Source organism: Mustela nivalis (genome assembly GCF_964662115.1).
Source record: "Mustela nivalis genome assembly, chromosome: 10".
Taxonomy (NCBI): domain Eukaryota; kingdom Metazoa; phylum Chordata; class Mammalia; order Carnivora; family Mustelidae; genus Mustela; species Mustela nivalis.
The window spans coordinates 7711700-7736460 of record NC_139029.1 but is presented as its reverse complement, the minus strand read 5'-3'; the positions used below and the strand labels follow the sequence as shown (position 1 = coordinate 7736460).

Below are 24761 nucleotides of genomic sequence, written 5' to 3'. Positions count from 1 at the left end.
GGCCCATCCCCCATGGGGCACTCCCCAACTCCATTCACATGCCCCCCCCCCAACCCTGGGTCACAGGCTTGCAGACACCTACTCAGCCCTCTGGCGCTGGGACAGCCGTGTTCTCCAGAGCAGCAGCACCCGGTGCAGGGCCAATCTCTCGCAGGCTTCCTGCAGGGAGCCCCCGCCTTGCTCCAGGGGCAGCCCCTGGGCCCGAGCCAGGACCCCCAGGCCCTGGGCTGTGGCCCCTCCGGGCGCCGAACTGCAGAGGGCCGTGTTCCCTAAGGACCCGTCAAAGGATGAATCAGCTGCATCTGCAGTAACCTCCTTCCACCCAAAGCCCTTGGTGGAGCCCGTGGCAGCCTCAGCCCGCCTCACCCCTCCTTAGGATCTCCCCTCCCAGGCACTGCCCCCACCCACTGCCTCCAAATCCTCCCCTCCAAGACACCGCAGAGACCCCATCTTCCCCTATCAGATTCTGGGGGAGGGAAACCAGGGCTGTGAATGATCTCCCAGATGAGGAGCTTCTGAGAGCAGCGACCACATCCCCTCCTAGCGGAAGATGGAACAAAGTCTCTTGCCTAGAGCAGCTCATGACCCAGAGTGAGGATGGGGCCCAGCCAAGGCCTGCCCGCTCTGGGGACCCCTCCTGGACCCTCCTGGGCTGTCAGACTGCACCCCCCAGAATGCTCCGGGTACCACCACCCCCCATCACAAGATGCCATCAGTTCCCCTGGGGCCCAGCACAGAAGGAGCTTAGGTGACAATGTCGGAGGGAAAGGGAGCCCCTCGGTCTGTCCCTTGCTCGCTCACCCGCCTTCTGGCGGCAGAGGGACAGCTGGGTCACCTTCGCTCCATCTGACGTCCGGAGCTGTTTCATCCACATCCACTGTTGCAGACATAACCTCAGGGTCCCTGCCCGGTGGCGGGCCAGGCGGTCCCGGTACCGGGCGGCTCTTAGCATGAACTTCTGCCAGGCCCCAAAGCACCTGGGGAGCCAAGAGAAGGTGCTAGTACTCGTAGTCATGACGGCAGCGACAGCCACCTGCCCTGTGCCACTGCTGAGGCCGGGGACAAGCCCCTTCACACTCTGAACCTGTTCAGACCACCACGCCGTCACCCCTAGGTGCCCGGATGGCCTCAGCAGCCTCCTATCTAACCTCCCGCATCCACTCGGGGCCCCTCCAGGCAGTGGCGACTCCGTGGCCAGAGTGATCTTTTCCCAAGCTCAAATGCCGTCATCTTACTCCCCTGCTGAAAACCTCCAGCGCCACCCCCGCCTCGTGCCCCCTGCCTTGAGCTTAGAACAGAATGTCAGCTCCTCGACACCACCTACAAGGTCATGCATAATCTGCCCCCCCCCATGCCTTTCCATCATCACCTTAAACCCTCCCTGTCCCCTAGGCTCCCCACCTTGGGCTACCAAGGTGTCCTTTGAGTTTCCGACACTTCCCTGTCACGGGCCTTCGCCTGCACCGTCCCCTTGCCCAGAGCTCTCCTGCTGGCTCTCCCGCAACAGGCCAAGCATTCACCCTCACATCTCCGTGAGACTGTGGTCAAGCTCAAAGTTCTCCTAGGAAACGGCACTGGTGGGGGAGGAGGGCACCTAGGTGGCTCAGAGCGTGAAACATCTGCCTTGGGCTCAGGTCGTGATCCCGGGGCCACACGTGGGGCTCTCTGCTTGGCCGGGAGCCTGCTCCTCCCTCTCGCTCTGTGCTCTCCCTCCTTCCCTCTCTCTCTCGAATAAATAAAAATAAAATCTTTAAAAAAAGAGAGAAAAAACTTCACGGGGGAATGCAGTTGGCAGGAATCAGACCCAGGGAAACTCTACTCAACCAGCAGCCTGGTTTCCTCCACAGATAAATTGCAAAGAAAAACAAAACCCCAAAAAACTAGAAGGGACCCCAGAGCTCAAAAAGACCTTAACGGCTTATCCCCCAACTTTAACATAAGGACTTTATTTGGATCCCGGTTCAAAAAAGCTCTAACAGAATGTGTACCTGTATAACAGTGGGGAATGTAAAGTCTGACCAGATGTTTTTTTTGGCATTAAGCAATTAATGTTCACTTTTAAGCGTGATCATGGCACGGGGGTTATGTCGTTGAAAAGAGTCCCTATCTTTTAGAGACACTACGGAAGTATTTACAGGTGACACGGTATGATGTGTGTGTGGGGGGGAGGCTGCTTTAAAATAACGTAGGAGGAGCAATTGGGGTATGGATGAAACAGGGCTTTCAGGAGGTGCTTTTCTTTTTCTTTCTCTTTTAAAAATATTTTATTGGTTTATTTTTTAAAGAGAAAGAGAGCATGAGCAGGAGGGGCAGAGGGAGGGGGAGAGAGAGAAGCTCCTGGGGACTCCACGCTGAGCCCAACACGGAGCCCGACCCCAGGACCCTGAGACCGTGACCTGAGCTGAAACCAAGGACCAGACACGCAACCCACTGCCCCACCTGGGCGTCCCCAGGAGGTGATTTTCTTGAAGCTGGGTGATGGGCACACTGGGGGTTAGTATCTATTTTCTTTTCTTTCGTGTAAGATGTAAATGTCACATCGTAAAAAATTAACACGGGAAAAACCCTCTTACGGGACTGTGTACCTTCCCCTCACGACACTTTAACTTAGGACGCACCCAATGTGATGGCTTCCTGGAGGGGGGCTGGGGGCGGCCGGCACCGAGCTCTGCTGAGGACCAAACCTCTCTGCCTCCAGGAAGGGGGTCCCCACTCCCACCTTCTTCCGCTCCTCCCTACCTGCCGAGCCGGGCTCTCCGCTGCTCAGGGTCCGGAGAGGCTCCCCTGGGTGCACATGTCACAGGAGAGCACGGAGCTAGGGGCGGCCTCCCCCTCCTCTGAGTCCTCAGTGCGACCTGGGAGACCTCTCCCTGGAGCCCCCTCTCCTGCCAGGCCCATTCCTTCGGGTGGAACCACAAGAGGAAGACTGAGGAGCGAGGAGAGAGAGTAGGGAGGACCAGGACAGGAGGAGGCTCTGTCGTGCCCCGTCTCTGGGCGTCCGTGTTCCCCGTGAGTGAGTGATGTCTGAGGGACCCTCCGGTTCGAACACTCAAGCTTCTGCAGGGCCTGAATTAGCCTCAAGGGGACACGAAGACAGGATGTGTGCCTCTCGTACTGTGTGCCCTTGAGCTGGTCACTTAACTTCCCTGTGCCTCACTTTCCCCAACCGTACACTGGGCACAAAGCCTTGCCCAGGTCCCTGGACGCTCAAATGAGATCGTGTCTGGGAAGCTGTCCAAGGAGATGCTCCGTAAACATTCATTCGTGCAGGAGCCGCAGCCCTGCCCAGTTTGGGTGCTTGGGACCAGCCCCGCTCCCTCGCCCCTGTTTCCCCGGGGCCTGTGGGGGCCCACAGCTCACCAGCCAGTTGTTGTAAGACCTGCAGCACCTGCTCTACCCCATCGCCTCCAGCTGGTCTCGGCCAGGCTCCTGCCTCCTCCCCCGGACTCCCTGGACTGCAAGTGAAGTTGCCCAGAGAGAGGAAGCAATGACCCCAGTTGGGCTGAGGGAGAGCGACAGTCCCAGCCTGGCCACCTGGCCGCCACCCACCACAGCATGGGCACAGGTGCGATGAGCTGCCCCTCCCCCACCCCGTTCTCTCCATGTCATCCCTAATTATGGAAGCAACTTGGGGGGAGGTTCTGCCTTTGTTTCATTCTCTCTTTTTTTTTTTTTCTTAAGATTTTAAAAATGTATTTGACAGAGAGCGAGCACAAGTCGGGGGAGCAGCAGGCAGAGGGAAAGGGAGAAGCAGGCTCCTGGATGAGCGGAGAGCCCGATGTGGGGCTCGATCCCAGGACCCTGGGATCCCAACCTGAGTCCAAAGCAGAGGCTTTAACCCACTGAGTCACCCAGGCGGGCCCCCTCCTGTTTGGATTCTTACCGCAAACATGTATTCAAACAATAGGCATTTGAGTAATTATTTTAAACACGTTTGTTTCATTTACAAGGAGGAACAAAACCCTAACTTTGCTGTAGCGGGCGACTGAGGGAATGGAGAAGAAATGGCCAGCTTGAATTTCACTCAGCACTATCTGGTTATCTCAGCATGTTTTTTGGATGAACTATTTATTGATTCTCACTTTGATCGGTGGTAAAATACACAATACACCAAACTTACCGTCTTAACCATCTCTAAGTGCGCGGTTCGGTGGTGCTAAGTAATTGTGCGACATTTCACTGTTTTTCCTTCTGTATCGTTTCGTGTGCACGAAAAATACCCGACACACCATTTTTTAGCCTTTCCCCCCATCTAACATAGCACAACCATTGATCCTCTAAAACTAAAACTTCCATGCAAATACCAGGAAACTGCTTCTAGGAAGGGGCACCCGTGGGGAAGGGCGGTGAAAGGTTCAGATAACTCTCTGGGGTGTTTTTTCGAATCAAGCACGTGTTACTGTTACAATCAGAAATAATGCCAGTAAGAGGCAGGTGTGAATAATGCAGCCGTGGACATATTTTTGCACAAATCTTTGTCCACTTCATCCTTATTCTCTTGTGGGGGGAGCCGGGAGGGGGTTGGGCACGGAGACAGGAAGCGGGGGAGGGGAGGCCACCTGAACTGCCCAGGCCCCACTGACCAATGCGCCACAGGGTAGTCCAGAACTACCTGCTTCTCCTGATGGGATCTGCCACTGGCTCCCTTCCTGAGGGGCCTTGGCCTTGTCCTGCCCCAGAGGGTGGGGGTCCTGGCCCAGTCTGGACGTGGGGCTGCCCCTGCTTCTGCTGTAGAGTCCGGGTTCTCCACTGGGGAAGACAGAGGGAAAGAAGGATGTCAGCGGCAGCCTCAAACCCCAAGAGGAGGCACCTGGATGGGGTATGGGACAGATATGTCTGACCGCAGAGCCTTCGGTCTTAACCTGCAGACTGCCCAGCCCCTTTGGGAATAAATGAATGAATGGAGAGGAGCCCAAGATGCAGTGCTTTCCTTGAGAGGCAACTCCTGAAGCTGGGCCCTCCCAAAGCACCCCCTTTCCCAAGGAGGGAAGAACACAGACGTGCCTTCCCAGTCCTGGCTAGCTAACCAGTAGTAAGACAGCAACCACCCATATGGCGGAGCGCTTGCTATGTGCTAAGTAGGGTTCTAAGTCCTTTCTCTGTATTAATTTAATCTCACAACAACCCTGAGAGGTAAGTACTATTATTTTCATCCCCTTTTGGAGTGAAAGAAACTAAGGCACAGAGAGGTTAAGCAACCTGCCCAAAGTCACACAGCAAGAAATTGTGGAACCAAGAAAGTAGTGGAGGCAGGGTGTGATCTCAAGCAGAGCTGGTGCAGGTGTCTGGGTGGCCCTCCACCTGCTCTCCCGCAGATCACTCAGGAGGTGCAGAAAAGGTGCCCAAGGGAATGCCCTCCCCTGACATACGAGCCTTTCATCACCGCCCCATGGCCCAACCAGCAGGCCCCTGACCTTCTGGAAGCTCTGGGCCAGCAGGGCTTGAGTGTGTCGCTGCCACGCCACCTCCAGCTGGGCCTCCCGGAGTCTCGGAGCCCGGCGAAGAGCCCACAGGCCTCTGCACAGCAGCTGCCGGCGGCCCAGGGCCACCGCTGCAGCCTCCGCCCGGCGTTTCTGCACCAAGTGCCACCACACTCTGAAACATCTGGAGAGCCACTGCCAGCTGGGGCCGGACCGGGGCTGATCAGGGGGGTGGGCCCCACGAAGCAGCTGGGGACCGCACCTCACCCAGGGCACCTGCCCAGCCCTGATGCCCCTTGCTGCGGCAGGAAGACCAGCTACGGGCTGGAACAACACCCTCTGTTGGTGGCCAGCCCAGGAAGTCCCGGCCAGGAAAGCTCCCAGAGCCGCAGAGTGCCTCCTGGATGGCCAAGAGTGCCAGGCAGCCTTAGAGGTTACAGACTCCCAGCAGCAGCAACAGCAGTCCCCATGTCCCTGTCCCTGGGGCCAGGGAGGGCCCTTACGTTCCCCAGCAGGAGCGGTGGGAAGGGAGTCCCCTCCCCTGGAAGTCGCGCAAGGACCTGCCGCCAGGGCTTGACCTCCATCAGAGGCTCGTCTCCCCTGGCCCAGGCAAATGGGGGAGCAGGTCTCCCAGGAGGGTGGCCAGCCCCCACCCCCCATCCCATGGCCTCACCGGGCTGTCTCGGGCTCCAGGCTCAGCACGTTTCGGGCTTTTTTCTTGGAAAGCCAAAAGACATGACACAATTCTCAGGCTGAGGAGCGAGCAGGACAGGACACACCCTCTGCCAAGCCTGCCTGCCCAACAGGGTAGTGGCAGCGAACTTGCCATGAGAGTTCCCGGGAGGAGCCCTCCGGGGGTCCCCCAGTTCCCATGCCCAGCCTCCTCTGGCCTCCACCTGCACGATGATCCTTGCTGGGGCTGCGTCCAGCGGGCAAGAAGCTGCCCTCTCTTCCTCCTCGTGGACCTGCTCCTGCGGAGTCACCTCTCCTCCTTCCCGCCTGGGTGGGACACCCCAGGCAGCCCCGGAGCCGGAGCCGGCTAAAGAGCAGAGTTTGGCCTCCTCGCTGCCTGCACCTCGAGGGAGCCGGGGCACTCCCCTCTGCCCGCTGCCGTTTGTCGGCCCCGGGGAGAAGTTCTCTCCTTGCCTCAGGGGCTTGGCCTGAAGGACGCCCTGTTTAGGGTCAAGGAAATCCCCAGTTAGGGTCCCCAGCATGGTCTTCAGGGACGCAGGTGTTCTGCTTGCCCGAGAGTCTGAGAGGGCAGCCTGGGTCCCCTGTGTCTCTGGGAAATGCGCAGTTTCCCCGAGACCTGGTAGGTAGGTGCTCCTTCCTCCCATCCCGGGAAGCACAGGTTGGCTGGGCGGGGCGCGGGCGGGGAGTACCTGGCCATTGCTGGGTTCCTGGCACACCTGGCACCTGAGACGGTTGACTGCGCGCTCCAGGTGTCGCACGGAGGCCAGCAGCTGGCGGACGGCGATTTGGGATGGGGTCCGAGCCTGGCTCTGGACAGGGACGGTCAGGTCTTTCAGGGTGAGGGGTTTCCCTCTGAGCCTAGAGGGCCAGCTCCCCAGGCCACACCAGAGTTTGGAGCCTGGCCGTGTGTGTCCACTGAAAGGACCAAAGCCTGCGTCAGGCTGGACATCTGGGCCGGAGGTGTCTGTGGCCAGCAGCTGGGACCGTCTCAGGCTGGACCATGGGCAAGCCAGGGATCCTCGGGGGCGAGGCCTTCCCTGAGGGGTCAGGTGGGGCCAGAGGCGGTGGCTGATGGGCCTTCTGCCCTGAGCCGAGCTGGTCCCCCTCATGCTCAGGTTACTCTGCTGGATGGCGAACTCTCTTGTCCTTCCCCGGGGCGTGCCGGCGGGGGGCTGCAGGTTACTCTGCTGTTGCAAGCTTGTGTTCATCAGCTGGCCAGCTGTGCCCTTCAGGGCGGGGCTCAGGCCGGGGCTCCGTTGTCCAGCCAGGTTGGTCTGGACTCGGCAAGGCTCCTGGCACAGCACGGCCCCCGGGGAGGGGGTGATGGCAGGCCCTCCCCTCTGGGCCGGGCTCGCGCGCACCCACCGGCCATGGTCACTGCCCAGGCCAACATCTCGGCTCTTCAGGCATCTCCGCTGCTCTAAAGAGAAGAGAGACAGTCGTGCCCTGGGGAGGAGCTGGTGGTCAGGGCTCAGGTGGGTTGGGGGTGCTGGCCGGAGACAGGGCCCCAGGTGGGGGGCTCAGGACTCCCCCAGTGGACCGAGGGCTGGTCTGCCTCGGTGCCTGGCTGCAAGGAGCAGGGCTGGGGTCCAGGCAGGGAGGAAGGGAGAGGGAAGTGTGGGGACAGCAATGACCTGTCGAGGGCATTCCAGGTGAGAGATGACAGGGCTGGGATCCGGGGTGGCAGGGATGGAGGAGGGAATTTGGGGACAGATTTGGATCTGCTGTGGAGGCTCAGAATGGGGGCGGGAGGGAGCACGTGAAGGGAAGAGAAGAGTCAAGGATGACTGATTTCTGGCTTGGGCAGAGGTGATGGGAGACAACCCTGGGGGTGAGAACAAGACCCAACAACACATCCAACAGCTGCGAGGGAGCGGCTCTGGGGGACTCGGGGTGGGGCGTAGTCTCCCCGGTCCCCAAGGAGACAGTGGGAGACTAGGCTTCCTGGGGGCTGCCTGGGAGGACCCAGCATCTGGAGTGGGCCAGAAGACTTGCACCTTTGAGGACAGGAACTAAAGCTCAGGGAGGTTCGGCCACTCGCCCCAGGGTCACACAGCTAGAACTTGGAGAAAGTGGCATGTGAATCAGAATCTGAATTTCCTCGGGGTCAGCTTCTGTCCTTGGCTGGACCAGCTCTGTCGCCTTCTTGAAGCCCTAAGAGCCTGAGCCATTATCCCAGCACAGACCACCCTGGGAGTTGGGGGGGGTCCCTTCTCAGCCAGGGGTCCTAGCCAGGCCCACTCCTGGTCCGCTCAGCCCCAGGCTGGGAAGACTTTGTCCTGGCCCTGCTGTCCTGGTCCAGCTGGAATTAGGGAGGCATGGGGCTGGCCTGAAGGGAAGGGAGCTGTGGGCCAATAGCTGCTCCTGCCACACCCAGCCCAGACCCATTAAACGTCTTGCCTGGCCTCAGGGGCACCGCGGGCCTGGGGGGCACATTCTCCTTGTGGCTAGCGTCAGGTCTCAGCTCCATAGGCTCCAGGGCAAAGCAAGGCGACAGCGTCCTTGGTCCACACCACAGCCTGCGGTCTGACCTGTTTGATGAGATGGGTTCTGAAGGGCAAGGGCAGGATGCCTGGTCCCTGCCAGGCTACAGCCCAGCCCTGGTCCACCCTCACCCTTCACCAGCACCCCTGGTTGCCCTGGGGCCCAACCCCAGCTGTCCTGGTCAGACCACACCACACGCTTTCCTTTGAAAATGTCTCGTGTCCTCCAGCACCTGCTCCTTCTAACGCTGACCACAGACCTCTCTCTGTGGCCCCTGCTTCCCAGGCAGCCCTCTCAGGTGTGGGCTCTCTCAGACCACTGGGCCGGGAGAGGGGGCCCTCTTTGCTTCCTGCTGCCGCTTCCCGCCTCCTCCTCTCTCCAGAACACTCCAGTCCGAAGCTCCAGGCAGGCCCTGAAACCAGTCCAGGCCCTGTCCCCTCGTAACTTTCAGCACTGGCTCACTGTTGCAGTCTCCAACACACACCACGGTTCTTGGCGATCTCACCATCCACACGGCCGACACCTCCCACTCTTGGTGTGCAGAGTCCTCGATCTCTCCTTTCCCACCATCCTGCCCTCTGTCCCATCTCAACCACCTGCTCCCATGCGGCCCCCAGACTCGGTCACCCTAAATAACTGCACCCACTCCATAATTTCAGCTCCAGAGCCCACCCCCACCCTCTAGCACCCGATGCAGTGGTCTTTCCCCCATCAGAACCCATCCTCTGGCCCTGCCGACCTCCGTCAGTCCCTTGCTGCTTTGCCGTCTCACGCCTCCTTCCACGGTTTAACCACGCGGTGTATAAGCATCCTTGGCACACCCTCCCCCTGGCCCCGCACCCCTCCTCTCTCTGCTCAACACTCATCAGTACTTTTCGCCTACTGCTGCACAGACCACCTCACTCCAAATGACCACCTTCCATCCCAAGTCAGGGCAAGGTTGTGGGAGACTCACACCCTAGTCCCCCCCACCCTGATGCCAAGTCACACTTTCTCCTCTGTCCTCAAACCCCTGCCACCACACCCCTGCCACCTCCCCGCCCCCCACCCCTTCCAGCAGCCTTTGCTTTCTGCTGCAGTCAGAAAACAGGGTGATCGGAAGAGAAATGTTTTGTGTTCCTTTGCCAGCCAGCTTCCGGGCCATAGCCTCCTAGACCTTCCCCCATCTCGTGTGGTCCCATTCCCAGCCTGACCCTCCCCTGCCCTCTGGGGGCCATCCCATCTTGCCTCCCCAAGGACAGCGCCCAGGGCCACCACTGGCCTCCCAGGTGCTGTTCTGTGAATCAGGAAAAGCACCCATGACCCCCAGAGTCCCACAGCAGACTCAGGCCTGAACTTGGGGGGCGAGCTTGGGCAGTGGGACACTGGCTTCGGTGTCCTTGCTCCAGAAACCACCCCCCCAAGCTTCCCCCTTTTATACTGAATCATCCCTCCAAGCACTTAAGGACTTAATCATTGCCATGATTAGCTATGTACTTCTATGTGCTATGTACTTCTTCTAACTTTAAAAAAACAAAGCGAAACAACCAGGAACCATCCCCCATCCTCCTTCTTGAGCCTCCAGGCTCCAGACCACCTCTCCCACTCTCACCACACCCAAATCCCAATCCCTCTCCCATCTCCACCTCTGCCGACCTCCCTGCCATGGGCTCTCCCAATCCCCACCCGCCCAAAGCTGCTTTCTTCCAGCTGATCCCCGAGATGCCACGCCCCTGGCCAGCCCGCAGCCCTGGGCCTTCTGGAGGCAGAAGCCGCAGAGGATGGGGCTCACTCACTCGTCCCCGTGGGAGCCCTGGCCTTCCTGACTCCAGGATGCCCTCTTCTCAGGTGTGGAGCCAAACTAAAATGGAGACACCTATGTCAAGGCCGAATGGAGATGGCCAATGCAGGTGCATAAAGGACACTTAACCTAACCTTACAGGAATTACAGTCCTTCTCACAAATCAGCCAAGGACACCAGCCAATTCCTGACCACCAAAGTCTGTTCGTGCTCTCTCTGGACTTCCTTGTTCCCTTGGAGTCCCTTGAATCCAAGTAAGAAAGACCATTAGCTCTAGACCAACCAGTTCTTTTTTTTTTTTTTTTTTTAAAGATTTTATTTATTTATTTGACAGAGAGAAATTACAAGTACACTGAGAGGCAGGCAGAGAGAGAGAGAGAAGGAAGCAGGCTCTCTGCTGAGCAGAGAGCCCGATGCGGGACTCGATCCCAGGACCCGGAGATCATGACCTGAGCCGAAGGCAGCGGCTTAACCCACTGAGCCACCCAGGCGCCCCTAGACCAACCAGTTCTAAAAACCAAATAACTTCTGCATTTATCCCATAAAAACCCCTTACTCTGTGCGCAGTCGGAACTCAACGCTTCTGTAGCCTTGAGTTTCCTGGCTCGCAGGGAGAGAACTGTGCCATGACTCGGTCTTTCTGCTTGGTTTTATTCAGTGTGCAGAGTTTGGATTTTGATTGAGTTTCCTTCCCTCACTCCTGCCTGCCGCCTCCTTCCCACTCACCTCTTTTGATTCCTCCTCTTCTGAGCTCGTGCCCTCAAGTTCCAAGACCAGGGAGCCTGTCTCTTATGTAAGTCAAGTTCTCTCAGAACCCAGCTATCTCTAGTGATTTATGGCTCATCTGCTTTCTTGATATGATGGCAGAGTAGTTGCAACAGAGACCTTATGGTTATCAAAGCCGAAACCAATGGGGTGCCTGGGTGGCTCAGTGGGTTAAAGCCTCTGCCTTCCGCTCAGGTCATGATCTCAGGGTCCTGGGGTCGAGCCTCACGTCGGGCTCTCTGCTCAGCGGGGAGCCTGCTTCCCAACCCCCTGCCTGCCTCTCTGCCTACTTGTGATCTTTGTTTATCAAATAAATAAAATCTTAAAAAAAAAAAAAAAAAGCCTAAACCATTTATTCTCTGTCCTTTAAGAACATTTGCTGACCCCCTGTCTTGCATTATCGGCCCCTCCCTCATTAACTTACTGACCTCACCCCTTGTCCCTCTTGCTCTCTCTGCTCCAAACACACCAGCTCCCTGCTGTTCTTCAAAAATGCTGTGTGTGTCCCTGCCTCAGGGCCTTTGCACCTGCTGTTTCCTCTGCCTGGAACTTTCTCCCTCTCCCCTTCAAGGCCAGCCTTAACCATGGCAGTGAGCCCTTCCCTGACCATTCTCCCTGACTGTAGTGGGTCCCTGATGAGGACAACAAAAGCCAGAGAAATGTGGCTTAAATCACATCTCCTTCAGCCCACAGCCATTGCTGAAATCCCAAGACAGGCAGAGCATGACCTTCCTCAAGGAACTCATGGTTGCCCTCACGTTGATGTTTTACTAGACACGAAAACCAGCCTTATCTTGACAATAGCCAGACTTCCAAGGTCCTGTAGAACCTGCTCTCAGCACACAAAAATTCCTGAGGAACTCACATGATCTCTAGCCCCACCCCTTCCTCCTCAGACTTCAAAGTCTAGAATCTGTGACTCCTCACAATCCTGGTGCAGCATTTTCTGCCCATGAGTCCTGTCCCCCTGCTTTAAGAAAACCACCTTTTTTTGCACCAGAAATGTCCCAAGAATTCTATCCTATTCTTTAAAGATTCCTTTTTTTATTTGAGGGAGAGAGAGAGAATGATTGCTCCTGCGGGGGGGGAGGAGCAGCGGGAGAGGGAGAGAGGATCTCAAGCAGACATCACTGAGCGCAAAGATGATGTGGGGACTTGATCTCACGACCCTGAGATCACAACCTGAGCCGAAACCAAGAGTCGGATGCTTAACCGACTGTCACCCAGGCGCCCTTCTTTATTCCTATTCTTATACAAAGTCGTCTGTCTTGGGCACAGGACGGCCACTTAAGTGACTAGTACGGCTGCCAATCTTAAGACTCCCATGGGAGGTTTCCTCTGCCTTGGGTCTAATATGACCCTCTTCCCATCTCTGGTCCAACTGCTTCTGGCTGTGGGACATCCACTGGGAGCCGGCCGAAACCAGTACCCGATTGAATTAAAATAAAACCCAACTAGAACCGTTTCCAAGGGAAGTCGGCTGGAAGGACTATACGTATTGGAATGTTGCTTAGACCATGATGGATTTCTACATTTTCTACTGTTTCCTGTCAATGTCCTCTACTACTTAAATTACAACATCGGGTAATTTCTGCTTGTAAAACTTTTCTAGTGTGTTCCATGGGTTAAAAATGGTGGGTTCTTCTTGGCAGAGCACGGCAAGGCAAGGCACGGCGTGGTATTTTGGGCCATTCACCGGCTCGCATTTGTAGGCTGGGATACAACTGGGAAGCAGGTGGTGGGGGCAGGGGAACACCAGCATCCCTCCTACGGGGCGGGGTGGTGAGCATAGCAATTTCCTTAGAGGGACACCTTGGATCATTTTACACCAGGAGCCTCTGATATATCTCACATGGGATGACACCCGGGAGTGGGGTGGGGAAGGGCGGATTTTCTTGGTAATGAAGCTTTTTTCAGTTCCCAAGGACTCTCCCTTGGGAAGCCTTTTTACTCACTGGAAACAATTTGGATTGTAGACTTCAGAAAGGACTGATCTTCTGTAACACTGCATGGCTTCAATACTCCTTAGGAGATGAGGAGGGAGCCTGGGTGCCTCGGTTAAGCATCTGACATCGGCGCTCAGGTCATGATCTCAGGGTCCTGGGATGGAGCCCCGCGTTGGGCTCTCTGCTCAATGGGGAGCCTGCTTGTTCCTCTGCCCCCTCCCCGCTCATGAGCGTGCATGCATGCTCTCTCTCAAATACATAAAATCTTAAAAAAAAAATCAACAACAAAGAAATGAGGAAAAATTGCCTGTTAACAGGACATTAAACTTCAGTGTGATCTGTTTGCTAGATCTCTTTTGCAGGAAACAGGGCAAGTGGACGGAGGTACCCTATGTCCAGGCCTTCATGGCTCTAAATCAGGACCCCAACCTAAGGGCCTCTTGTAGAATATGTTTGGCCACTCAACAACCTAAAAAACCCCTCCCCTACATATTGGATGATGATTGTCTGAACAGGCTTCCTCTGAATCAGCCCAGGTTGCTGGATGAAACACGAACCATCCCTGAGAAAGGGGACCTGGACTCTCTCTCGCGGTTCCTCCTGATAGACCCAGACTGTATATGGGATCTCCTCCGTCATTCATTGCCCGGGCTCACGGCTATGATCATTGGAGCCAGCTGTCTGTCTTGGGATGGGGACTTTAAGGAATATTCCCAAGCAGCTGCCGAAATTCCTTTTGTTTTGGGGAGGTTCCCTGTCTTCTACAGCCGGACAGGGACTGCCTAGTTCCACTTGGTGGTGGAAAGAAAACCTGTCTTTTTATCTGTCCAAGCTGATGGGCTTTAGGACTGGGGATCTGTCTTTCTCTGCCCTCTGGGCTTTTGTCCACCTCCAGCCTTCCTGGGGGCACCCCACCTCTTCTGCCTTCCCCTCCCCCTCCTCCTGTTTCTGCCCCACCTGGGGTGTGGCCAGCAGAGGGGGCTCCTAGGTCATCCTCCCTGCCTCCACCTGCACTGGCTCCCATCTGTCCCCTCTCTGATGCTGACGGGGAGCCAAGAGCACCCCCTTGGACTTACACTGTCCCCTTCTGATTTCCCCACCGCGGGCCCCGGGTAAAACTTGACAATGGGGAACACACTGATGGACTTTGAAGTGGAACCTGGGGGATCATATTTAGCATTTAAACTAAATCTAAGTTTGTTGGTTTAATTAAGACATGTCTTTAGAGTTATCCGCGTTAAATATAAAGCTTTTATTCTACCAAGGACTCTCTTATCGCCACCTTGGTAAAGAAGTCATAAAGTTTTGCGATTTGTTGTGATCTGGATCCCATTCAGGTGTGGGTGCTATCACTTTCTGAGGTTTTAATCAGCTTCCTTGAGATTTAAATCGTAAATGGAGTCTTTTTGACATAAGACTACTTATGCTCTAAGGTTGCTCTAAGGGCAACCCTTAATATTCTGATTATTGGGATGCCTGGGTGGCTCGGTTGGCTGGACGACTGCCTTCGGCTCAGGTCACGATCCTGGAGTCCCGGGATCGAGTCCTGCATCGAGCGCCTGGCTCCCCGGGGAGTCTGCTTCTCCCTCTGACTTTCTCCTCGCTCATGCTCTCTCTCACTGTCTCTCTCTCAAATAAATAAATAAATACAGGTTTTTGATATCTTTAAAATCACAAAACTGATAGGGGTAAATATATCCAGAACTAACTAAAAAGCTGTCTTCAAACTGAACAAGAATTAGTAGCGTGGAACTAAGTGAACTGAGGAAGATGACTTAGAGTTTCTGGGTTCTTGCTTGAAACAGTGCTGGTTCCAGATTAAGGAAACTTTCTCTTAAGAGACCCACAACTTACAGAAATATGTCAAAATATTCCTTTGTGAACAATTTGAAGTACTTAACTTTTTCTCTCTACCCGAGCCCTCCAAAGGTCGCTCTCAGGGAATTTTCTTTCTTCCACGGCAATCATAATCATTTGCATAAGTTCAGTAAGAATCTGTTCTCTTTATGGGGCACCTGGGTGGCTCAGTGGGTTAAAGCCTTTGCCTTGAGCTCAGGTCACTATCTCAGGGTCCTGGGTTTGAGCCCCACATCGGGCTCTCTGCTCAGCGGGGAGTCGGCTTCCTCCTCTCTGCCTGATTGCGAGCTCTGTCAAATAAATAAAATCTTAAAAAAATAAAAAAAAGAATCTGTTCTCCTTGTAACATGACACCCTTGGAAACACGGGTTATTTTGCCAAGACTTTGACTGGAATGTTGTATTTGAGAAAGACATGCATAGACTCATATGTAACCAGACAGCTTTAAGGAATTGAGACTGACGTTACAAAACACGGAGCCAATAGAGCCCCTTGGAAATGTTGGCCTGATACCTTGCCTGCCGAGATCCCAGCAGCCACACCAGGTGAGTAAGGAATGTCATTTCCTGGTAGGTGCAGGAACCTCAGGCTATTTGGGGAACTTGGGAAGAGGAATCTGCCCCAATTTACAGGTACTAGAGGTATGCCTGATGATAAGCACTTGGCCTGTCTTCTGGCCTAGAGAGGCTACTCAAAGTTCAACCCAGATTCCTTATAAAACTTCCAGCAAAGCAGATTTTAAAGATCTATTTGATCACTCACTATTCTTGCTGAGCTTACGTAAATAACTAGGACAGGTTTGTTAAAATTGGACTTTTGGGGACACTGGGTGGCTCAGTCGGTGAAGCATCTGACTCAGGTCATGATCTCAGGGTCCTGAGACTGAACCCCATGTTTAAGTAGGCGTGGAGCCCACTTAAAATTCACCCTCTCCCTCTGCCTCTCCCCACCTCTCTCTAAAAAAGGAGGAGGAGGAGGAGGAAGAGGAGGGGGAGAATATAATTAAATAAAATTGGTCTTATTAAAAATAAATTAAGGGGCGCCTGAGTGGCTCAGTCAGTACGCATCTGCCTTCAGCTCAGGTCATGATCCCGGGGTTCTGGGATCCAGCCCCACGTCGGGGGCTCCCTGCTTGGTGGGAGGCCTGCTTCTCCCTCTCCTACTCCCCCCGGCTTGTGTTCCTTCTCTCGCTGTGTCTCTCTCCGTCAAATAAATAAATAAAATCTCTTAAAAAATAAAATTAAAATTGATTTTTTAAATGAATTAAAATTGATTTGAAAATGAATTAAAATCTTGATTTGGCTATCTTTGATAAAAAAATGAGGGTGATTATAGAGGGAAAATAGGTTTCAATAACATCTTTGTAGATATTAGATTTTAACACCATGTTCTGAACTCTTCTGGTTTCCTCAAATATCTAGCAAGAGGAACACACAGACCATATCCTCCCTATACCCGGGCTGACAGTTACTAGCAGCCCACCCCACAGAAATCCAGGAGACATGGTATATTTGAAGGATTTCAACTCTGATACGGGGTAGGGTGTGGTTAACTCCAAAATGAAAGGAGTGTTCCGGCTCGTGTTCTGTTTCCCCATGGCCGTAAAATGAGAAGGCCATTCCTCACGGGCTCCTGTATCAGGAATGAAGCCTGCACCTTCCTCAGGGGAACCCAGAGTACGGGCTAACACACCTTCTTACTCCTGGGAACCTGTGGGAGATCTCACACCTTTCTTCAAACAAAAATGAAGGACTGAAGGAAAATTCTGATCTATTGCCAAAGGTCTTTTTTATTGGGCTTCTCTTTCACATAATAATATTAATCTTCTTTTTCTTCTTCTTCTCCCCCCCCCCCCCATAATGTCTCCGTGCCTATTGCCAAAACTTCTCTGACCTAATGTCGTGGTGACAGAGGATCCTTTCTACTCAGGGACATTCAGCTGTGTTGTCTACCTCGGACTGGCTGCCTCTGCCCTTGGTAACCCCTGTATATATAAAAATTCCCCAGGTGACCAATGTTGACCCAAAGGTAGGGACATCACTTTGCTCCTATTTAGCAGGAAGAAGTTACAGAAGAGAAGACTTTCTTTCCCCTGCAACCCTAAACATTTAAGGGTCAAAACTGTTCAGCAGGAAAAAGAATGAGAAGAACAAAAGCCAGAGAAATGTAGCTTAAATTACATCTTACAGCCCACAGCCCTTGGTGAAATCCCGAAACAGGCAGAGCGTGACCTTCCTCAAGGAACTCATGGCTGCTCTCACGATGATGTTTTACTAGACACGCAAACCAGCCTTACCTTGACAACGCCCAGACCTCCGAGGTCCTGTAGACCCTGCTCTCAGCACACAAAAATTCCTGAGGAACTCACATGATCTCTAGCCCCACCCCTTCCTCCATAGACTTAAAAGTCTAGAATCCGTGACTCCTCACAATCCTGGTGCAGCATTTTCTGCCCATGAGTCCTGTCCCCCTGCTTTAAGAAAACCTTTTCTACACTGAAGACTTCTCAAGAATTCTTTCTGGACTGTTCCATCAAGAACCCCACAGCAGATCCCAGCGACCCACTCTGTCCTTTCTTTCCCCTGCGTCCGTTTTCTCCATGACTTGCCACCACCTAACGGAGAAAAGAAAGTCCAGTTCGCTCCCCTCCCTCCAGGGAGCCACGAGCCAGTCTTTTCTTCCCCTTCAGTATTTGCTGCAGGTGGACTCACACCTGGCCCATAAAGCGGTTCTACACGATGCAAAACGAGCGCAGGGACCTTGGCAAAGGGCATGCGGCCTTTAGCGCACACCCTGTCAAATCGACACCGCAGCCCCAGGCATTAGGTCACTTGTTCTAGAGATGGGGAAGCTGGAGCTTATAGGGGCTACGGGTCTAGCCCACGGCCGCAGCGGGTCAGGGGCTGCAGAGGGGCCAGGGGTGGAAGGGGGACTAACGCCACAGCGCATGCTCAGAACCGGGACACCGCCCCCGCCCCCCCGCCCCCCCCGCCCCCCCCCCCCCCCCCCCCGCCAACGCTTTCCAAAAAAGCCTTGAGACAGCTCAACCCTCAGGTTGGAGTCCCCACCCCGAGCCTGGGCGCGTCTGTCCATCCATGTGCTCCTCACCTCTCCCACCTCTGTCCGCCCCCTGGAACGCCCCCGCCCCATCCCTGCCCAATGAAGGACATCAGAGCCTCCCTCCGCTTTCTACCCAAAGAACCGGCGGTTACTCTTCCTGGCCTCCTGGGCCCGTCCTCGGGCGCCTGTCCTGCTTCTCCCCGTCGGGCTTGAACTTGGAGGGGACCTCCGGCGAGGGCTAACGAACAACCCAGGCGGGTAGGGTTGGGGGGATGGCAGAGCACGCGCCACCCAGCGCCCGCGGAGCCTGGAGGGGCACGCGGTGGCTCCAGGAGTCGCGAGGGCGGCCACCGGGGGCCGCCGCGTGGGCTGCAGGGCGCGGGCGGGGCATCCACCCGAGCGCGCGTCCTCCGCAAGGGCCCAGGTCCTGGCGCGCCTCCAGTTGCGAGGCACGTGGCCTTGTGCAAGCTTCTTGCACGTGCAGGATAGGCGACACGGCTGGGTGTCGGGTCCCCCTGAAACCTCCTCCCGTGGGGCGTGCTGGGCCCAGTCACAGCGCCCTCTAGGCTGTTCACACCTGCCAAGCCTTTGCCCACGCTGTTCCCCATGGATCCCTGCCAAGCCTTTCTGCCCTCTGTCCAGTCTGTAAGCTTTTCCCTTTGCAAACCGGGAGAGGAAAGAGCAATTGACCTGGGGTCAGAAGACCTGTGATCGCCAGCCTTTCTGGGGCTGTGTGCCTCACCAAGACCCTAACCTCTCTGACCCTCGGGCTTTTCATCTGCAAAGGGGAGGCTGTAACACTTCCTCTACTATCTCACTGGTTGCTGTGAACCTTTAACAAATCAATGCCCAAGAACTTTTTAAAAGTCTAAAGCAATTCTTGAAGGAGGGGGTAATTATTACTTCCTCCCTGAATCTGCATAGCTAACATCACCTCCTAAATCTGGGGGATTGAACCTTTTGTTATTTAGATCTTGTGCTCAGAGTTGATGCCTTAAAGGCAAGTTGGTCAGATACAGTTTAGTTACACCAGCTCCCTTAGCCGTTTTGACTTTTTTTTTTAAAGATTTGTTATTTTTTTTTAATTTTTAAGATTTTATTTTTATTTATTTATTTATTTGTCAGAGAGGAGGGAGTGGAGAACACAAGCAGGCAGAGAGGCAGGCAGAGAGAGAGGAGGAAGCAGGTTCCCCACCGAGCAAAGAGCCCGGATGTGGGACTCGATTCCAGGACCTTGGGATCACGACCTGAGCCGAAGGCAGCGGCCCAACCAACTGAGCCACCCAGGCGTCCCTTAAGATTTATTTTTAAGAAAACTCCACCCCTAGTGTGGCGCTCGAACTCAGGCTGCAGAAATCGAGAATCAGGTGCTCCACTGACCAAGCCAGCCAGGTGCCCCTGCATGGTTTAAGTTTTTTTTTTTTTTAAGATTTTATTTATTTATTTGACAGAGAGATCACAAGCAGGCAGAGAGGCAGGCAGAGAGAGAGAGGGGGGATAGCAGGCTCCCTGCTGAGCAGAGAGCCCAATACGGGGCTCAATCCCAGGACTCTGGGATCATGACCTGAGCCGAAGGCAGAGGCTTTAACCCACTGAGCCACCCAGGTGCCCCTGGTTTAACTTTTTTCACTCTTGCACTCTCAGCCTTCCTGAGTCTGTCTATTTTACATGTGTCTTTTATAAACACAATAGGGCTGGAAGATTCTAGAAAATCATTGACAAAGGTATGATCATGACGTGGATATATAAAACCCATCTTATTTTTGTGTTTGCCAATGGTCCAAATTCATGTTTCTTTCTTCTCTTTTCTTGGCTTTTTAAGAAGTGATCAAATAACAACAACAAAAGAGTTGATCAAGTCTTTCTCCCTGGCCAACACTGTCTTGGAAATGACCCATTCTATTTCTATTCTTTCAGTGGTTCTCCAAGACATTAAATTGGCAAAGTCTAAAGTTAATGCAGTGTTTACCCGCCTTTCAGACAGAAAGGGACTCTGTAATACTTTGTGCCTGGCCAGGCCCTCCTGAAATGCACCAGCATTGTTTTGAACACTAAACCATATGTTTAGTGTTCCCTTTGTATATATCAGATCTTCTTTATGGAAAAATGTCCTCCTGCCACAAGAAGGTTCTTTAGATGTTTCTGTATTAAAGGTCTGTTGGTGATAAAATCTGTTGTCATTTCTCTGAATAGGCCTTTGTTTTCTTCATTCCTTCTTTTTTTGTTTGTTTAAAGATTTTACTTACTTATTTGTCAGAGAGACACAGCGAGGGTGGGAACACAAGCAGGGGGAAGTGGGAGAGGGAGAAGCAGGCTCCCCACTCGGTGGGGAGTCAGATGTGGGGATCCTGACCTGAGCCAAAGGCAGATGCTTAAGGACCAGGTCACCAGGTGCCCCTATTTCCTTCATTCCTGAGAGAGAACTCATTGTACACAATTGTGGGCTGATGGTTGTCTTCCACATGACTTTAAAGATATCATTCCCCTGGTCTCTGGCTCCTTTTGTTGCTGGTGAGACATCAGTAGCCAGTGTTAATTGACATTTCTTTTAGGACAACATCATTTCTACCAGCTTGCTTTGGGAATTTTTTAATTTTTATTTTTAAATTAGCTTTTTAAAGTAATCTCTACTGTCCAACATGGGGCTTGAACTCCAGACTTTGAGACTGAAAGTAACATGCTCTACTGACTGAGCTAGCCAGGAGCCCCAGCTTTGGGGATCCTAGTGTTCATCTCTGGTGTTCTGCACCATTCATTCTATATCTGCTTTGTATTTTAAGATTTTATTACTGACTTATTTGTCAGAGAGAGCGTGAGAGACAACACAGACAGGGGAAGCGGCAGAGGGAGAAGCAGACTCCCTGCTGAGTAAGGAACCCAACGGGGGACTCAATCCTAGGGCCCCAGGATCGTGACCTGAGTCGAAGGCTGATGCTTAACCGACTGAGCCACCTGGGTATCCCTGTTTCTGTATTTGTTATAATGTATTGCTCTGTCCTGGAACTGTGCCAGGTAAGCAATGCTGAACAAAGTGCTGAGATGAGAACTAGAAATGTGGATGTCTTCTGTTTGGGAAAATTCCCTGCCATTATTCTTTTGAACATTGCCTCTCTCCCAGGGGCTCCTTCAGAACTCCCACAGAGTTATGTTGGAACTTCTCATGCTATCCCTTGTTTCTTAACCTCTCTTCTGTAAGGCTTTATACGCGAGATAAACATGACACCAGGTGAGGTAGACACAAGGCAAGATTTATTAAAGGCGCTCTCCGGCGAGGTTTCAGGGCTCAGGAGAAGGGGAGCCAGGAAAGTCACGCCCAGAGGAGGTGGGCACCCTCGAGTGAGGTTCCTCGACTCTGAAAAGGGGAGTGGGGGAAGTCGCACTGGGAGGGAGTTGGCTGGGGGTCTTTTATCTGGCCAAGGTAGGGCATGGGCTCACATCCATGTGATCGGAGGGTATGGGGAAGGGGGTCCTGATACTTCTGTTTCCCCCACATAGGTATCGAGTTACCTATGGAGACGTGACCTGGGCATACATCCTTTTGGCAGGAGAGTCAAGGGTTAAGAAGTGGGGGGGTGGGGGAGGCGGGAAGATGGTGGTCATTTCTATTGTTCCTCCTGCACTCCCGAGCCCCTTGACCCAACATCTTCTTTTGTACTTTTTGCTCCATTCTGAGTAATTCCTTCACATATATCTTCAAGGGTACAGATTCTCTCTTCTGCTGTATCTATTCTATGAATTAACCCAACCATCGAGTCTCTAACTGTTCATCTGTAGAAGTTGTGTTGCTTTCCTTTTAAATTCTACCTGGCACCCCAGTCTCCGCATTGTCATGTTCTGGCCCTAAAATCAAGAAGTCTCCACCTGCCCTTAGCCACATCTCCTCTTTGGGGGCCTGTGTCCCAAGCTGAAGAATAAGGTGGATGTAGGAGAAGAGCTTTCATATTGTGCCCTGGGGCCCTGGTCTCAGCGTGACGGTGGCACTGGGGGGCTCTGTCAGACCCGCTCTGTTTTATACCCTGGGTAAGATTTCTTTTGAACCAAGGGTTTGGAAGGGAAATCGTCTCACACTGCTGGTCTTCGGGAGCTCTAAGCTCAACTTCAAGTCTGTGAATCGGTGTGTAGATCTTCGCTATGATAATGTTTTGTATAACCTGTTGAATCTGTCAATAGTCTTTAGATTCATAGGTATGAACACAAGCTCTCGACTACCTGGGGGAACTGGGCCCTTGGGGTTCTGCAGTGGCCAGTGAAGACAACCCCTGTTTTATTTCCTGACCATTTCTTCAAAACTTGTAGAAAACACTTAGTAAGTTATTATAGAATTGGTAATAAATGAATACATGAACAGATGGTCAGACTGGTGATGGGGCTCAGGACATGCTCTCCTCAAATTCTGGCACTGTGACATACCGAACATCTTAACCTCAGCGTTTGAAAAAATGGCAGAAGCAAGAAAGTCACTCTGACCTTACTCCGTCCTTTCCTGAAATAGGTCCTGAATCTCCTCTGTGAAAGGTGTTCTCCCCTACAGGGAGAACCGCTGTAAGGGAGAACATGTTTCCTTCTCCTGGAGGAAAGAAGTTGATTCTTATTACCAGAGACAGGGAATTTATAGCCAAGAAATATGTATAAACAAACCTTGTTAATTTAACCCTTATCTTCCTGGTTATTTCTTCACCATTCACTGCCCCCAGGCCAGACCCTTTGTCTTGTCAATCCCCCCCCCCTTTTTTTTAAGATTTTATTTATTTGACAGAGAGAGAGAGAGAGAGAGCAAGCACAAGCAGGGGGAATAGCAGAGGGAGAAGCAGACTCCCCACCGAGCAAAGTGCTTGATGCGGGTCTTGATCCCAGGACCCTGATATCATGACCTGAGTGGAAGGCAGACGCCTAACTAACATGAGCCACCCCAGCACCCCTGTCTTGTCAATATCTCACATATTTATTGTTTCTTTGTGTGAAAGTTATAAAAGCCCCCTGGTCTCTTCACTTCCTCAGGCCTTCCTGCTCTTGTGAAGGTTCTCGTATACATGTACAAGTTTGAGAAAACATACATGCTTTTTTCTCCTGTTAATCTTTGTCAGTTTAATTTTCAGACCCAGCCAGGGACCGTAAGAGGGTTGAGGAAAATTCTTTCCTTCCCTAGACTCGCCACCCCCTCCCTCCTTCTCTGAATAATTAACCCAGTAAACAGGGAATAAGAAACACCGATGTTACACATGGTTAGACTTCACTAATCCTTGAATCAGGCACTGTGAGTACCCCCACTTTTCAGATGAGAAAACTGAGTCACAGTGAGGTTAAGAGACGGTCATGTCTCTTACCCAGCCAGTCACGGGTTGCAGTAGGGATTTGATCAAGGCTTGCTGGCTCTAGGGCCAGTCTGGAGGGAGGCTGGGAGAGTTGGAATTTCCAGGCTATCCTGGGGACTGACTCATGGGATGGGCCTAAGGCGGGGGCCCCTGCAGGTACGGATGGCTCTGGCCCAGTTTTGGCCAACAGAAGACAGTGACCTCTCCCGGGACAAGGGCTTGCCTCTGGCTCCCTCATCTGGGAGGCTCAGCTTTGTGAAAACAAGAAATACAAGATTTGGAAACTAGCCAAGTGGCTTCAGCCCTCACCGACAGGAGACCAGAGGCATGAGGAATTTGCTTCCTGTGGCCGACAGTTTCTGGGAACGGCAGACGCTCTAGATTAAAATACTGAGTATTTCCAAGTGTCTACAAAAGCTGGCCTCATGGTGAGAAGCCAATGGTGAGAAGCCGCATTTCCTCAGTGTGGCTCATTTGGCCTTTCCTTGAACTTGGCCTTCTGCCGCCCACCTTCCCAGTCAGTGGCAGCTTGAGCCCCAGGCTGCTCAGGCCCTAAACCTTGCAATGGTACATTCTTGTTTTTTCTCTTCTGTCCTGTCCATGAATGAATCCGGCACCTTGCCTTCAGAACATCTCCAAGAGCAGCTCTGTTGGGCTGGGTACCAATGAGCCTTGAGGCTGCAACACTTCCTTACCAGGAGATAAAGAGCCCATGACAGCCTGTGCTGACCTTGTCACATCCTGTGGGAATATCATCCTGTTTCAAGCCCAGGTTTGTTCTTTTGTTCTGATTACACATGCGTGTCTCGTGGCACCTCTACTGCCCACTGCTATGTCTGTCCTCCAGAGGAAGGGGAGTGTCCTTCCCCTGTGGCAGGAGAGAGGTGAAGAGTGAGCCCACTGCCCTGTGTCAGTTACTGCCAGCCCTAGGGGACCGATGCAACCCCCCCACCACACCCCCTGAGGCTGATCTGGTGAGTAAAGCGTGGTCCAGCCGGTGCCTAAACCACTGCGCGGCTTTCCTTGGTGCCTCTGATTGCTCTGACAGTGGGCAGAACCGCCTGATGTCCTTCCCTGCAAGGGACAATCGGTGCCAGGTGTTCAGCTCAACACGGCCACTTGTCACCATCCGCATCTCTGCCTCCCAGCCCAAGCCACCAACATTGTCCTTTTAGAGTGAGGGTCAGGTTGTGTCCCATTCTGCCCAAAGCCCTGCAGTGAACCCCATCTCACTCAGAACAAGCCAAAGTCCTCAAAATGACCTACTAGCCCTTTGCTACCTGTCCCTGTTGCTTTTCTGACCTCATTCCTTCTTCCCTCCCTTGGATCTAGCCACTCCAGCCTCCCGACTATGCCCAGAAACAGGCTGGGCAGCCACAAACCTGCTCAAGCCTTCCTATGAGCTGTTCCCCTGCCCGGAACCTCTCATGGCAAACGGAAACCG

At 53.4% G+C, this 24761-nt stretch overlaps 1 protein-coding gene across 1 annotated transcript in view; it reads right to left on the bottom strand.

Moving 5' to 3' along the window:
* The window catches only part of LOC309842516 (uncharacterized protein C1orf167), a 28130-nt gene extending 9775 nt beyond the window's left edge, over window positions 1-18355 (bottom strand). The window contains exons 1-11 of the mRNA XM_082686708.1: window positions 18139-18355; window positions 8514-8644; window positions 6803-7533; window positions 6317-6592; window positions 6094-6137; window positions 5415-6063; window positions 4613-4749; window positions 3361-3455; window positions 2740-2926; window positions 718-977; window positions 83-371 (exon numbers count right to left, since the gene is read on the bottom strand). Coding sequence (XP_082542834.1) covers window positions 83-371; window positions 718-977; window positions 2740-2926; window positions 3361-3455; window positions 4613-4749; window positions 5415-6063; window positions 6094-6137; window positions 6317-6592; window positions 6803-7533; window positions 8514-8583 — 2738 coding nt within the window. The 5' untranslated portion in view covers window positions 8584-8644; window positions 18139-18355. The remainder of the gene's footprint in view (window positions 1-82; window positions 372-717; window positions 978-2739; window positions 2927-3360; window positions 3456-4612; window positions 4750-5414; window positions 6064-6093; window positions 6138-6316; window positions 6593-6802; window positions 7534-8513; window positions 8645-18138) is intronic.
* Between the last annotated feature and the right edge of the window lie 6406 nt (window positions 18356-24761).